The 17131-nt window shown below is 34.9% G+C and overlaps 1 protein-coding gene across 1 annotated transcript in view; it reads right to left on the bottom strand.

Annotated features, from left to right (window-relative positions):
- Nucleotides 1–1000: 1000 nt before the first annotated feature.
- LOC106132184 (elongation of very long chain fatty acids protein AAEL008004) overlaps nt 1001–17131 on the bottom strand; it is a 36841-nt gene continuing 20710 nt past the window's right edge. Inside the window, exons 5-9 of the mRNA XM_013331542.2 lie at nt 15745–15801; nt 14252–14357; nt 3893–4029; nt 2889–3044; nt 1001–2604 (exon numbers count right to left, since the gene is read on the bottom strand). Of these exons, the coding sequence (XP_013186996.2) occupies nt 2458–2604; nt 2889–3044; nt 3893–4029; nt 14252–14357; nt 15745–15801 (603 nt within the window). The 3' untranslated portion in view covers nt 1001–2457. The remainder of the gene's footprint in view (nt 2605–2888; nt 3045–3892; nt 4030–14251; nt 14358–15744; nt 15802–17131) is intronic.

The raw sequence follows: 17131 nt of genomic DNA, 5'->3' as shown, positions 1-17131 counted from the left end.
AACATCATTTTACTCCCAAACCATTAACCGAGTTGTAATATCTACTACTTAAACCCTATATACCTACAGAATTGATCAAATTGTCAAATGATCATAGGCGCACCTCTTGCATTTCGGAGGTAAGAACTGGTCTAAACCGGTCGAAATATAACATTGTGTACTATAAAAATAATAACCCTTATAATGTAAAATTAGAAGCAGACTTAGGTATGGGTAGTATTAAGTAGAGTTATAGTTCTTCAAATACTATGTAAAAAAATTGTTTGAAAATGTCTCTGATTATGTTAGAGTGTACTGGCAAAAAACTCCCTCTGGGTGTGGAGTAACACCTAGAGGAAAACAAAAAAAAGCTAGGAGGATGATCGTGATCTTGATTCTAAACTGAATGAACTGCTCATTTAGTCTAGAATCAAGAAATAAATTCTCCTACTTTGAAGGTCCTGACCTAAAGATTGCGCCCTACTGGCGGTAAGGCAATTAGAGAGGGATGCAAGGTTTCTGCTTAATTCGCGAAACGCTTTAAATAAGGATAACATAAATATCTACAAATTGGTTTTCGTCATGTTTTATTTTAAGAAACACTGATTTGATGAGAGGAACTGTGCAAATTGATTTGATAGATAACCTATCATCGTCACATTTGTTAAAAATAAGAAAATATGTCCAATAACAGCACAATCGGTCCATTTTAAAAGTTAGGGTTGCAGGAATCATCGACACAACACGTCATTTCCTTCTCAGCTGACAGTTCATTCTCACTAGAAATTGTACAGTTTCATAAACAGTTCTTCAAAAAAGATCTGAATATGTAACTGGAGTTGATCATGAATTTGAAGCGCAGACAGTTTCGTTGCTGTAGGCATCCGCTAAGATAGGATAAGGATAGGATTTCCCGAAAATCCCGCAGGAACGGGAATAAGCGGGATATTTTACGCAGGTAGAGCCGCAGGCGTACTGTCGAACATCATATGTCTGTTGTTTTAAAAAGAAAACACAAGGCAAGATTTGTCATTATTTTAATTTTTGAAAGTGTCACAAATAATTATGTTTATATACCAAAGGTTATCCTATATTACTATATTTACAATTTAAATATGCATTTTTCATAAATATCAAAACGTCACAGAATGGATATCACGTGTAGTGTTAATAAAAATGTTTCTCATAAATAGTCGTAAACCATTATTGGTACATTACAAAATGCATTATTAGAATAAAACTTTAGAAAAAACATAGATAATTCATTCAACTGGGTATCTTTTTTTTATGAAAACATACGATATTTATTTATTAATTTTATAAAAACATTATTTTAGTGGAGTTCTAATAATATTTTCATCAAATTGGAAACTAGAAGGTTGTTAAGGAAAATAAACCGTAATATTTATTAGTACAGTGTGTGACATATTGTCAGAAAGGAAATGAAATCACAAATGTTTTAGTTAAAGTAAAGGAAGCCAATACATATTTAGGTCCTTGTGAAACAAAATTTTAGAAAAATAATGCATTTAATAAATAGATGTTCGTTATATTTGTTAATTCTGGCCTAATCATGCATATATACTACCGTTAACTCTTTCTTAAAACCGCAAAACTTATCGCATGTTTTCATACACTCAAACTTTGTTTCGGAAATATCGTTTCATACACATATTATATTGCTTTTGAAATCTAGCATTTGTCATTTGTTTTAGTTAACAAACCCCTAAAATTATAATTTCTTGCATAAAAAACTATATATATATTTTAATCTGAATGACAATTCTACAGCCAAATTATATAAAAAATTACAAAACATTTCATTTATTCCATTACGTCATTAAGATTCTAATTTTTTATACAGTTATAAAACTTTGATTATCAAAATGAAATTGGCACCTTTTTTATTATACAACAGGCTTTTGCGCAGAACTGATAATAAAATTATCCATATGTAAACCCATGGATCCAGCCGTCTGAGGCACATCTTCATTTTATACAATTTCAATAAATTAAAACCTACCTAAATACCTAGTTTAGTACTAAAACTTACCTAATTGAGCGTTTTCTCGTCAAATACAGATAATGTTCTGACAGCAGGCAAATGAAAACAGCCGACTATCATGTACTTTTCTTTTTGTTTTGTTAATCTTCATTGCTATATTGCCCCGATCACAAACCTATTTGTACGTCTATTGCTTAGTTGTAAAGGTAGATGAAGGTCTGGATGTGATGCCCTTGTGAAATCTGGTTAGGACAAATATCAAAATATCTGTTGTTATGCCTCCCAAAATCTCAGTTACAATGCCTTACGTCCTTCCAAAAATCTATGCACAAAGGGCTTCCTTTTTACCAGCACCTCCAATCTGCGCTGAACCACCTTTTCATCTTTGGTGTTCACAGAAACTGTGATTTTCTTATAGATATTATTGTCATTGCCTGTACATTATAGACTAAACACTGTAACTAAAGTAAGGTTCACTGCGAGGCCACCGCGCCGGCCACCCTTTGCCGCACGTCCCCGAGAGCCGACCCGTTGCTGAAGCCGTTCAGGAGAGGCAGCTTCATCTCCTTGGTATCTTGCTTGGTGTCGTCGGCTTCAACCTTTACTTTCGATTTAGCGTTCTGGAAAACGACAGATTATTCATATTAATATCTTGCAAATATGTGTGTTATTTCCACTCTTTTTACATGACAGATACTATCTACGATCTTACAAATTGATCGATTTACTTTCGAAATAAAAATAATTAATTTCCCAGTCCTATGTTGCAGATCTGTTTTTGAAGTATAAAAGAGTTAAACTTGGTAGACGAATATAAAGCAATCATTGGGTACATTTTAATGTGAATGAAACAAAATTATATTATTATAACACAAAATACAGATTGTATCGTTTTTATACTTACTTTTGCCTTCTTCAAGTACGCCTGTTTATAGAAGTCAGAGAACAGGTAATAGAAGAGCACGGCGTGCATGCCGATCCACCAGACGAAAGCCTTGGGGTAGTCGCAGTCGATGAACAACAGCTGGAACGCGTGGAAGAACACCAACACGAATTGGACCTGTCGACAGAAACAAAATGAATTTCACGGCTGAATGACCACCACATATTTTTATATCAGTAGAAAATATCAATCAAGATAACTTATTATCTATCTTCTATATTAATACCAGTATTATATAGAGGTAAAGTTTGTAATTTTAATGTTTTGCGGAGATCATGCAATGGTTTAATATAGTTCATTTAAAAAAAACCTACTTATAGCGGCTTTATCCCTGAAAATTATTGTATCCAGATTTTGTTAAGATTTTTTTTTTAAATAACGTTATGAAGTAATGTACATAGTTTTGTTTGCAATTAGTACGACAAACTTAAGTAGGTTGTGGTAAAACAAATCTTAATAAAACGGAAATTATCGGCTTGTGGCCCTTGACGTCAATGCCTTATTTATTTCCATATAGATATTCTTCATACATATTCATAAACCATATAGCAACGTATTTTACTAGGTGTTATTTTTATCATATACTGCAAAAGCTCGTCCGGTCTGAATCAAAAAATTGTATAAGACAAGTTGTCGCCTAATTTTATAATTGTCATTCTATATTTGTAACAAAAAAATTAATAACCCATTTAATTTACTTATCTATTACTAGCTCTTGGGTTCACTTTCGCATACATACTGTCGCATTATTCTGTTTAAGAAGCTTCATTACTGTCATATACGTTACATTCAAATCCGATCAGAATTTGCCTCATAGAGATAAAGACGTGAAAATTTGTCACGTTTGTATCTCTAAGAGGGAAGACAGAGTCAACAGCCTTGAAAAGACTGAAAAGCCGCATTCAACAGAAGTATTTACTTACTTGATTTTAATATATTTTTCCAGTGACTTATAAACGACTTACCATTTGCAGAGCTGTGAGATATTTCTTCCACCATAGGTACTTCTGGATTTCAGGGCCCAGAGCAGCCAACAAGTAGTAGGAGTACATCACGATGTGGACAAAGGTGTTCAGCATACCGAAGAAGGTTGAATGGCCACCTGGAAATAAATATTTTTTTAAGTAAAAACATTTGTAAGAAAAATACTACTGTTGGTCGAATTTAGTACTTTTCTTTTTAACTGAGGAAAATAAAGTGTTTATCAGAGTATAAGGCTTTTACTGCTGGATAACATTTTTATTCAATTTATAGGACTATTTGTTTGGGTTTGGTTTTGGACAGAGGTTTGGAACTCAGATGAATTATATAGTATGCGTTATTTATTTCTTTAATCTAAGGCTATAATAATGTGCTATATTACAATTCCTTTGGTTTGGAATTTGGATAAGATCGTGTAATTTGGATTTAATTAGATTTCGGATTGGATTGATTGTTTTTCATTGGATTTTCACATATTTAATCATTAAGTTTTTACTTCCTTCTTGAAGTAGACATATTTTTTATAATGAAAGAAGAACGTAAGAGAGAAAAGAAAAGCAAAAAACATAAAGCTAAAAAGCATGAGCGAAAAGAGAAGAAGAGCCGATACAAAAGCTCTAGTTCCACCCATTCAGACAGTGATGAATGGATAGAAAAAAGTACTGTCCACTCATCAAATGAAACTAAACGAGAGGACTGGATGGCTATGACTGGAATGTTAAAAACCTACACAAAAGATGACATCAAACCCAAGACAGAGCAGAAGAAAAATAATATTGATTCTTACAACCCGGCAACTAGCAGTAGGGAACTGAACCCATACTGGAAAGATGGAGGCTCAGGCTTACCTCAGCACCCAGACCAATTCAGAAAATCCAGACAATTTCTTAAACCTGATGATGAAGAAGATTATTACACAAGATCATCATCTTCAAAAGATCAAAAACAATATTACAGCTCTAAAGATATTGACAAAAAAAGTGACAGCAAAAGAAGCTATGATGAATGATGCCAGATCAAGTAACTGGAGAAAACAATCTGAGGTTGAAAAATCAAGAGAAAGTGAAAAATCTAAATCATCAAATACGGTTGATGAAGGAGTTACATACAATACCAGTCATAGTCCACATATTGCAATAAAAGAAAATAAGAAAGAAAAAGAATAGGACAACTCCATCTCTTTCCCATGGATGTCGTAAAAGGCGACTAAGGGATAGGCTTGTATACTTGGGATTAACTTTTAGGCCATATATGCCAATCTAAGGTCTGCCGCGCCGATGGATGCATGGCTAGGGGCGAGCCTAGTCTCGAGCGTGCCACTTCCGCCATGGGGTTGGGCGACCCCCAGGTAATGGCTAGCCTTACCCTGGCATGCGGGGCTCTGCTGGGGCGGACAAAATTGTTCCCTTGCGTCTCGTGGGAATCGCATGGATGCAAATTTTTTTTTGAAAGAGCACCTAAATGGCGGCGATGGTGTCCGCACCCCATCACGTCTCGTTCCCGGCGGGAGCGGTATGCGGTCTGCTGAAAGCCGCTTTGCGACGATGAATGTAAGAGGAGGAATGAAGGATAAAATTGAGGAAGTATGTCAGATGATGGGTGAAAGACGGTTGGATGTGTTGTGCGTGAATGAAACGAAGCGGAAAGGATGCGACGCGACGCAGCACGGCCATTACACGGCGTATTGGTCTGGAATTTACAGTACCAGCCGAGGCTGTCAAGGGGTCGGTCTAATCCTTTCTGCACGAATGGCTGAGTGTGTGAATGAGTATGAGTGTGTCAGCCCTCGTCTTCTATGGATTAGGCTGAAAGTTGGAATCACTCGGATCTTCGTTTTAGGTGTTTATGCACCGTGGGATGTGGGTTCGAGGGGTACAACATCAGCAAAAAGCGAAAACGAGGAGTTCTGGAATAGTGTAAGAGAAGTATTGAAAGTTACCAAGCCAAATGAGAAGATTATTATGTTAGGTGATTTTAATGGATGGGTGGGTGTAAAGCGTGATGGATATGAAAAGGTGCTTGGTGCGTTTGGTGACGAAAAGGTGAATGATAATGGAAGACGTGTATTAGAAATTTGTCTAGAGTGGGATCTTTTTGTGTCGAACTCAATGTTTCAACATAAAGAGATCCACACCTATACAAGAGTGGAAGGTATTTTAAAAAGTATGATAGACTTTGTGATTGTAGATGAAAGATTGAAGAACAAAGTGCTGGATACCCGTGCATATCGCGGTGCTGGCATTGACTCGGACCATTTACTGGTGATATCCCGGATAAGGGGTATCTTCAATCGCTGGCGGCACAGGGTAAGGGAGCAAACCAGCGCTTTGGAAAGAGTGAAAGTAGAAAATTTGCAAGATATGGATATAGGTAAGAAGTATATTAATAGACTGAAGGATGAAATTGAAGATTTAGATGAGAGGAGCAATATTGAAGATGGATGGAAGGAATTTAAAGAAAGAATTGTGAAAGTAGCTGTTGAAGTGTGTGGTGTAAGTAGAAGAAGGAAAGGGAAAAATCACAAAAATGCGTGGATGAGTAAAGATGTGCAAGAACTTGTGCGATTAAAGAAGAAAGCATGGCTGGATTTGTTAGCAGCAAAAGCTAACTTAAGAATGCAAGAGGTTATAGATGAGGATGTGAATGAAGCACGTAAGGAATATAAAAAAATGAAAGATTTGGTTAAGAAAGCTGTGATTAGAAAGAAAGAAGAGTATAAAGAGGATTTTGATAAAAGGCTATCAGAAGACTTTCAGTCAAATCTGAAAGTATTCTGGAAATCCGTAAGGTCAGCCCGAGGAAAAACTATAACCAGAGAGCTGACTAGGATCAGATGCCAGGATGGTAGCGTTGTGAAAGGAGAAGAATGTGTGCTAAAGATATGGAAGGACTATTTTGAGAGTTTATTTGAAAAAAAGGAAGAAAATAAGAAAGAGTTCTGCTATAGCGAAGAAAAAGAGAATGAGATGGAAGGCGAAATTGAAATGTTTGAAATTGTGGAAGCACTTAAGAGTATGAAAGCGGGTAAGGCTGCCGGGTATGATAGAGTGTCGGTCGAGATGCTTAAAGCAGGAAAAGGCGTCGTAGCTAGACAGTTGTACTGCCTTTTCAATTTGTGTTGGAGAAGCGGCCGAGTACCAAAAGATTGGTGTAAGGCTGTTATTGTGCCACTTTACAAAGGAAAAGGGTCACAACTGGACTGCAAAAATTATCGTGGTATAAGCCTGCTTAGCGTCGTCGGCAAATTGTATGCTAAGGTATTGATTAATAGAGTCAGGAATGAAACTGATGACAAAATATGGGATGCTCAAGCGGGATTTCGAAAGGGAATGGGATGTACTGATCAGGTCTTTTCTTTGCGGTGCATAGCCGAAAAGTTTTTAGCCAAGAGTCAAAAAGTCTATTGCACTTTCGTGGATTTGGAAAAGGCCTATGACAGAGTTGAGAGGAATGAATTGTGGTCAGCACTTTCTATGCATGGGGTGAGCAGTCTCTTGATACGAGCACTGAAATCCTTATATGAGGATTCGAGTGCTTGTGTCAGGATAAACGGAGCGCACACTGAGTGGTTTAAGATTGAGAAAGGTGTTAGGCAGGGATGTGTTGCGTCACCGTGGCTGTTCAACCTATTTATGGATAGTTGTTTGACAGATTTGAAAGAGTCTGAAAGTGGATTAAGGATGAATGAATTACTCGTCAAATGTCTGCTCTATGCCGACGATCAGGTTATACTGGCGTCATCAGCGGAGGAGTTACAGGAGATGGTAAACTGTATGCATGAAGCTTTAAAAGAGAAAGGAATGAAAGTGAACGTAAGTAAAACTAAAACACTGGTTTTTGAAATGGAGAAAGAAATGACAGCATGTAATATTTTGATTGGAGGAGAAAAAGTTGAGCAAGTGAAAGAGTTTGTATATCTAGGATCAAAGTTTACATCAGATGGCAAGTGTGATAGTGATATTGAAAGGAGAGTGAACGCGGGGAACATGGTGAATGGAGCTTTGCATGCCTTTATGAGCAGTCAGAAACTATCCAAAAAGGCTCGACTGGCTGTGCACAGGGGCGTGTTGGTCCCGACATTAATGTATGGGAGTGAAAGTTGGGTATGGCAAAAGAAGCACGAAAGCAGAATAAATGCGGTGGAAATGAGAGCGTTAAGGAGTATGTTTGGTGTGAAATTGAGTGACCGGATAAGGAACAGCGTGATAAGGGAATGTTGTGATGTGAAAGAAGATGTAGTTACAGGAATAGAAAAGGGTATGTTGAGATGGTTCGGTCATGTGGAGAGGATGAATGAAAACAGGTTGACTAAGCAGATATACAAGGAGAGTGTGGAGGGAAAGGTCGGGGTGGGAAGACCTAGACGAACATATCTTGATCAAATTAAGGACGTCCTGGTGAAGGGTCAGGTCAAAAGTGCCCGAAACCGCCGAGCTTGCATGAAGAGAGTTATGAATGTGGATGAAGCAAAGGAAGTATGCAGGGATCGTGGCAAGTGGAAAGAGGTAGTCTCTGCCTACCCCTCCGGGAAAGAGGCGTGAGTTTATGTATGTATGTATGTTATAGGACTAAGTAAGACTGGTAAATAATTTCACAGATCGTTTTTAAGAATACTGAGTAAAAATGAGATTACGCAAGTTTCCTGGAAGTATACCTATAATTCCTAACTAAGTATATCTGATAATTTCATGACGATGATTCCTTAGCAACTGTTTCATATTATTATCTGCATATTAACATAGTTTGTGCGTTTCCTAAATGATATTCAATCATTTCCTGATTATAAAATACATACTAAATGTGCTGCTAGTTAGGAACGAAAAGATGTTAACGATTGATGACGACACACTATCATGATTTCCCTCTTTACTTCTATTTTGTTTGGTGCCATATCACTATTTACATGCAGAAAGGGGATAGCAACTCTGAAATATATAGTAGCGACATAAGGTGGTATGATTTTACTGTGCATCTCGTCTGAGGATAAAAAAAAAAAAAAAAAAAAAAAAAAAAATTGGTTTTATTGACTCATTTCAGCAAATATTATGTACATACATCGTTCATATAAAAGGTGTTAATACATTTTCTAATCTGGTCCAACGCTCAGCCATCCACCATCAAACTAAGAATAAACCTGTATCTTGATTGGTAGAAGGCATCACGGAAGATCCGGTAGGATGTAATGATGTTTGTTTATTTAAGTTGAAGTAAAATGTACACTGATTTAATAATTCCCAAACTAGACGAATCTGTATTCTGGGAATTATTTTGAGTTTACACAATAGTTAACTAAGGATAGATTTTTATTAATATGTATAAATCAAGATAAACTTAAAACTATTGCAATAACGCTCTAGACCGCCTTGTGGTAACAATTTATGTACAACGATGTGAACATCGTATATATTAATAAGAAAAGATACGTGGACTAAGTATATTAAATAAATTTCATTAATAATTGATATTATTTAGGCAATAGATTTTCCGTGTCAGAGTAATTTAATGTCAAAAGCCACTCTTTAATTTTGAATTTGACAACACGTTTTGTGCAAGGGTATATTTTTAATATTTTATTGGCCTTATTATACATAATACAGCTAATTACTTCAAAATGCCGTGCAGCAAAAACAGTCCTATGTGGTGGTGTAGAACATACTAGGTCCCATCTACGCTTTCGGGTATGTAGTGTCGGATCATACACCAACTGTGAGTGCTTACGAAGCAGCAACATGGAGATAAATAGTTGCCTGACTGTCATGATTGATATCTCTGAAAATAGTTGTTGAGTAGGGAACCGAAAAGGCTTTTTGATCATAACCTTAAGGACCGCTCTTTGCGCTCGCTCAAGCGGTAGCAGCGTTGTTTTTACAGCTCCACCCCATACTGCGATACAGTACGTTAGAATGGATTGGCATAGCGCAAAGTATACGACCTTAAGGGTACTTAAATCGGCAACAGAGTTTAAATTTCGGAAAACATAAATGAGTTTCCTTACTTTGTTTTTCAAAAAAGCAATATGTTGGTCCCACTTAAGATATTGATCTACATATATTCCAAGATATTTAGCGGTTGTGGTCCTTGATATGACTGTGCATGTGCACAGGGAGTTATTATTGAATGTTCGGCATTTATGAGCTTTAAGTGAGAATTCATTATCTAAAGGTAGGGTAGAAGCATTTATAGCAAAGGTTATATAGTTGCTTTTGGCTAAGTTTAGAGTTAATAAATTTGAATCATGCCAAGACATAACTGTGGACAGAGCTAATTCTGCATTTGAAAAGGCTTCACTCCAATCCCGACCGTTTATAACAAGTGCTGTGTCATCTGCATACGTGTATATTTGACAATTAGGTATGCTTAGTTTACAAAGGTCGTTAATATATACTAAAAAGAGGGTGGGACCGAGAATTGAGCCCTGCGGTACGCCGAAAACTAGTTCCTGTTGATCACTTACAATATCGTCTATTTTGACACATTGTGTACGATTTAGAAGGTAATCACGAAATATGGAGAGAGGGAGGCCACGTATTCCAATGCATTCCAGTTTTGTTAAGAGAAGTGGGATGGAAACGGTGTCGAATGCTTTCGAGAGATCGAGAAACACGCTGAGACATCTTTGCTGGTTATCTAAATATTTTATGACATTATTCAGTAAGCCATGCAAAGCGTCTTCTGTACTAAGGCCTCGTCTAAAACCAAACTGGTTATGCGCAATGATGTTTTTGGATTCCAGGTAGTTGACCAGTCGTTTATTTAGAACTTTCGACCCCATGCACCCCATTGAAGCGTCAAATGTTGATGAATGCGCAATAAGTCTCGTCATCGGTTGTCTGCTGTCACATGACTCATCAAGTCGACATGACAGATATTGGACGGTTAAGTTGAGACGTAACACATTAAATTTGAATGTGGCTGCTAACATACTTAAAAGGCGGCAGATGACCCTAAGTTAATGGACTCCAATATTCTCATATAAGTACTTATACAAAATAGAGATATGTATCTACAATAGCATAATTTAGCACCCGACACTGAGGAAGCTAAAGTTTGTGCTAAAGTTTGCCACAAAGGAAGTTCGTACTTGAAACAAATTTATATTTTATGCAACGAATTCAAAACGAAAAAGACATCCTGTCTGTTATCTCGCAATTTACGTGGAAATATGAACTACTGCAGCAAATATTTATACGAGTACGTACTTGACGTCACATCTTAGTTCATACGTTCCGTTGATTATACGATTATGTCCGTGTTTAAGGCCGACCGGGTTTGTTTTATGGTAAATACTCGGGTCTAACTTGAATATACATATACACAGTCATATGTACAACGAGTTTGTTGAACCGTTAGCCTTTTGACCATAAACACATAGATACACGTCATAACAAAAAATAATCTGACAACTTCTTCCTAAAGTTTAAACAAAGAACACCTAATTCCATGATACTCGAATGTATTTTCAGCAACGAGTCACAGTGTTGCACTGAACTTTTGATGTTAGTATTTCGAAAAGCGCCCATTTCGAAATACTAACATCAAAAGTTCAGTACAGTACTAACTATTACTACCGAGCTAATTCTTATTAACTTGTACACTATTTAAAAGTGTCGTGTGGTTCCCGGCACCAATACAAAAAAGAATAGGACCACTCCATCTCTTTCCCATGGATGTCGTAAAAGGCGACTTAGGGATAGGCTTATAAAATTGCGATCCTTATTTTAGGCGATGGGCTATCTCAATTCCATCATTAAGCCGAGCAGCTGAACGTGGCCATTAAGTCTTTTCGGGACTATTGGCTCTGTCTACCCCGTAAGGGATATAGACGTGACAATATGTATGTAATGTACTATTTACAAATACTTTATTTACCTATAAATATTTCAATATATATTCATACTTAATATGTATTAATAAAATGAAGGTAATATCCGCACTGAAGGGATAAAATTGGCAGGTCTGCGTCTTGGTGTTTACCGATATTAATTAACCTCCATTATACCTACATACATACACATAGTCGTATATATCCCTTGCGGGGTAGACAAAACCAACAGTCTGGAAAATACTGAAAGGCCACGTTGAGCTGTATGGCTTTATGATGGAATTGAGTTCCAAATAGTGACAGGTTGCTAGCCTACAAGAGGAACTAACTAGGTGCCTTACTACGCATCAAATAAATCAAGATTTTACAGTTGCTTCCGATTACACTTCGTAATTAAAAAAAGACATACATTTTTCATTTAGAAATGATAAATTTTAAGTTAAGATTTTTCTCATCGTACCTCATATTTGTATTCTATTCCGTTGCAGATTTCAAAATTGTATTTATTTAATATCTCTTATTGAGAAGCAGTTTCGCCATTATTGCGTTTATGTCGAATCCGGGCTTATAATAGTAAATGACGAAATGTCAACTGATCGACCGCATCGCGTATTGGGCCAACATGCTGGTATGTTTTTGTTTATCTTTTACATAAAGTACTTGCCTACGCAGTAAGTAGAAATATTATCGTAGTTTTATATACCTTGTTATTAGCCTTAACTTCTTAGTAAAAACAAGCAAATGGAGTCTCAAGATTGAGATCAGTGAAGCAAGTTGGAGGAGGCTTATACCCAAGAGGGGTCTATTCCAGACTCAACAACAGGTGTAGGTACATTAATCCATAAATTTACAAATTTTTAAAAATCTTAACAACATTTTACCTATCCTATCTTAGTAAACACACTTGTTTTACTTTTGTCGTACACCAACCACTTAATGTAAAAATATAGATAATATCAAGATTGACTATTTGTGAGGTCTAAAATAGCCAATGATATAAATGTATGTTGTAGGTGATGTGACTTAAGATTGCTTAGATTTTAGATACTACAGACATAAAGTGGTTCTTAGATTATGACCTTCTGAAATATACCTATTCGGCCAAAACATCCTGAATGCTTAATTATTCTATGTTATCGCAAACATTAATCACGGTTATTTTTATCTTACATACCGGTATATTTATTAAATATAGAACAACCTTCATCTGACAACACAATTAAGATAGGTTTGTAATATTTCCTTTCTACCACACTACACAAATAATATGCGCTGTCTGGTTCCCCATGAACCAGACAGCGCATATTATTTGAATTGACATCACATTGACTATTATAACATAATAAGGGAAACCTCAAAAATTGGTATCTATAATTTTGTAAAAAAACATTACATGAATTGTGAATCTTTGAATGTAATTAAATATACTTTGAAAGTATAGTATAATATTGATGACATCTACCTAACTATAACCTCCTACCTAAAAATTTCTCTCTCATTTTATTATGCATAAATGGTTTTAAAAATTGATTCGAAAACAATGAACAATAAAATTTAAGTTTATAGTCATATCTAACCTAATTTTTATTAAAGTCAATGAATAAGATAAAGAACAACAATCAAAGTTCAAAGTATTTCAAAGACGAGCTGAAACATGCTTTGCTTTCTATGTTAGTTAACTTACCCCAACATTAGTGACTAAGCCCAAGAAATCCTTGGACAAAACCAGTAGATTACTATTACTAGATATTTTTCTTTCGCTTAGTACAAAGTTTAACCACCTCCGCAATATATATTCAGGAAGAAAAAATATTTTCCGCATTCAGATACACCTATTAGATTTGATTGGAGCCTTGAACATAGATATTTGTGTGTAAATTGAAATAGTCCAATTCTCACTGTTAAGTCAAATTATCTAGTGTTTATTGCGTATGCTTTTAGTTGTTATTTATAAATATGAATTAATTATTCTTAAATACTTGTTGTACCCCTCCGGGAAAGAGGCGTGATTTTATGTATGTATGTACTTGTTGTGATAAATCTTATAAGCATTCACTGACATCTTGTCAATTTACCCTAATAGGTTATCCTATTTTGGATACTACCAAACTCAGAACCCGAAAATAAACTGAAAGAATTTCGAAGTGATAACTAAATAAATATAACGAGGTGATTAAAGTTTTGTTGAAAAAGAAGCTAACCAATAGAATTGTAGGGTAATTGTAAGGGTTCTACTTTCCAACATTAGTCTTACCACTTTGTCATGTCTTTTATATTAATTTTGTTTTCCATAATAAGCACATTTATTTAGTACCTCGACAGATGAATAATGAAAAAAACATTATATATGCCAGCTGCTTCCTAACTACTTTTTTAATGTGATGAGCTAGCACCCTGTCACTATTTGAAACTCAATTTGTTCATCATCCAGCTGAACGGAGTCTTTAAATAATTTCGAAACTGCCTTTCCGTGAGTAATAAAAAAGTGATGAAGAATATATGTAGTGCATGTGATACTAACCTGGTGTGAACTTAACTCCGAACCAGACAGACATGGGCATGATTCCGTGGTGGATCACGTGGAGCTTGGACACATGGTCAAACTTCTTCCGCATCACGAAGAAGATCTGCAACCAGGAAAAAATATATAAAAGTTATGTTTGAAAAGTTTCAGACATAATATAGCCAACGCCAACGTTGGTCCAAAAAAGTCCAGGTCATTGAAAATTTACGACAATTCTTCCTAAATATAGAACTAGAGATTTAGATTTCACTAACTGAAATTTCGCTTCAGGTATAAATTTTTTATTATATTTTTAAAACATTCATTTTATACGTTACTATTTCCTGTCAATGCAGAATTAATTTTACATGAGCTTTTAAATAAACATTACTTAAATTCCACGTTGCTTTACCAGGAAATTACTATACCTCTGCATAGCCTATTGAACTTACCTACTACGTAGATTTTAATTAGTTTCATTACAGGGAAACCAAAAGTTGTGAGAAAATACATTATGCTAACAATCTATCATATTTATCATACGCTACAATCAAACTTCCGATTGACGAATCTATTTTAAGAATTTAACAAGGCAATATGTAAATTATTTTAATTAAATATCGATACATATGTTATAGGTACTCAGATGGGTTACATTTTATGTCGTTTAAACACGGAAACAAACAGACGTAAAAGTCCATTGCTAAACTAGATTCACATAGCTATATGTAAATAGCAGGCATGACCATGCAGAATACGGAAATAAGAAGTTCTAAGGTCACCTTGACACTGGTATTATAATATGCGAAATCTTCATTTAAAACAATAGCAACAACGGACTTTTTTAAAAAGAGCCGTTAAATATGGATCACCCTGTAAAAAAACTCTATTCTGTTTTCTTCTTTATTAGCAATGAAATACTTCTAAATATAAACTGCAGCGGCAATAAAAAAATCAAAACCTTCAGATACCCGCTCGTTGTGTATGTTGATGAATCTTGTATTATATACTTTTTAGTTCAAATATGAAACATAAGTATTCAATTAAGTCTGTTACAATTTTTGTTTGAGACTACGTCCGCGTATAAAATTTTACTATATTACGTAATTATGAATTTTATGAATGATGAATATACATATTCATCACTGGAAATGTCAAATTAAATGAGAGAAATTCTGTCAAGCTTCCGGCTTTTCCGACATATTACTATTTTAAGTACGTCTGCAAACTATCTATAATAACTATAAATATAAGATGATCTTCTTCTTCTTTATCCTGGCATAAGTCCTGGTCACATCCTCACCTCTAGGGAGAAGAGGGTGCTTCCTTTAAACATGATCCTGGATTAGGTAAGTAAGGTTTTTACACGAACAACTCCCCACTGACCGCCGCAATCTAACCTACATTGAATAATGGTAAAAGCTGCCAGTTCTTTTAGTTGCCTTTTACCACATCTTTGGGCAAGAGATGGAGTGATCTTATTCAAAAGACCTAATTTTAAAGTTACTCACCGTGTCGAAAAACTCCGTAAACTTTGAAAAGTAGTACCACCAACATCCATTTACTGTCTGTGAACAAACACGATTTAATTAAGTTGCGTTATAATAACCAATTTAAAAAAAATCATTTAAAACACGCAACGCTATTTTCTGCAACACATTCAATAAAACAATTCATTTCTGGAGAAAAAACAGCAAGTGTCTTAAAAAGAAAAAATGTGTCGTCAAAAAGTGATACCCTGTATCCAATTTTGAAAATAAATCTATTTTATTCTATATTAAACTTGTGTTAAAATGGTATGTTTATAGCCCTATTTGATAATTAGACCTAATTAAACAGGTATATGTCAGACTATAAAATGTCAATGGTATATGTTGATTAATTCAAAATAATCCTTACTATTGAACAATTTTTTATAGTATTTAAAACATGGTCGGCCTGATTTTATAAATATATTCATTGATAGTAGTAATTTCTGATCGATATTATAATGCACATAATTTAACTTTGCTAATTTATTTTACACACAAATACGCCTACTGTCGATGTCATGGGAATTGATATATATATAGTGCCTATATTCAGACAATGGAAGGAGTGTCTAAGGTACAAGAACAAAGTGGAATACCTAATATATTATTAAATTTTAATAAATAATTAGAATGCTGATTTAAAATTTGGTGTTTTCTACCAACAAAAACTTGACGCAATCGAATTGTATGTATAAAGTCAGACGCATATATATATTTACAACAAGCAATTTCGTTTAATACATAAAAAAGTATAAAATTGCATCATTAATAACAAAGAACTGACAACAAGTATTAAACTAGAATATTTATTGTCTTTTTCTTATTTGTGAACATTAAATAATCTTTAACTTTGACCAATAAGTTCTTTACTTAGCACAGTTTTAATTAAAATACGTAGGTAGATACTGTCTATAGGTTTTTATAATACGAGTATCTCTAGTATACCTATATCACGTGTAATGTGTATGTTGGCTATATTTTGTAAAATATGAGTATAAATATTGTAGTCAACTGTCATTATCACCCTCTTTTGACATTTGGTTGCGCCCACCATACACCCCATGACTGAAATTATTACAATGAGCAACTACTTAATATTAAAATTAATGTATTTAATAAAATAAAAAAAAAACTTTTATACATTCAATACATACTTACATGAAATCACAGCTCTTTTCTCATGAAATACATCTTTCTACTTTACACAATCCTTGCAAAGAACTATTTCTTTCGTTCTATCCACATTCAAAACTCTCTTCATGCAAGCTAGTCGGTTTGAGTACTCTTAGCCTGATCTTTTGCCAGAATGCGGGCTCTTGCCCGATTGAAGAAGGAAGATTCGGTAGGCAATCCTTAAAAAGGATTT

This window comes from Amyelois transitella, chromosome 7 (assembly GCF_032362555.1).
Source record: "Amyelois transitella isolate CPQ chromosome 7, ilAmyTran1.1, whole genome shotgun sequence".
Taxonomy (NCBI): Eukaryota; Metazoa; Arthropoda; class Insecta; order Lepidoptera; family Pyralidae; genus Amyelois; species Amyelois transitella.
Note: the sequence above shows the minus strand (reverse complement) of the source record. Positions and strands in the feature narration are given on the sequence as shown.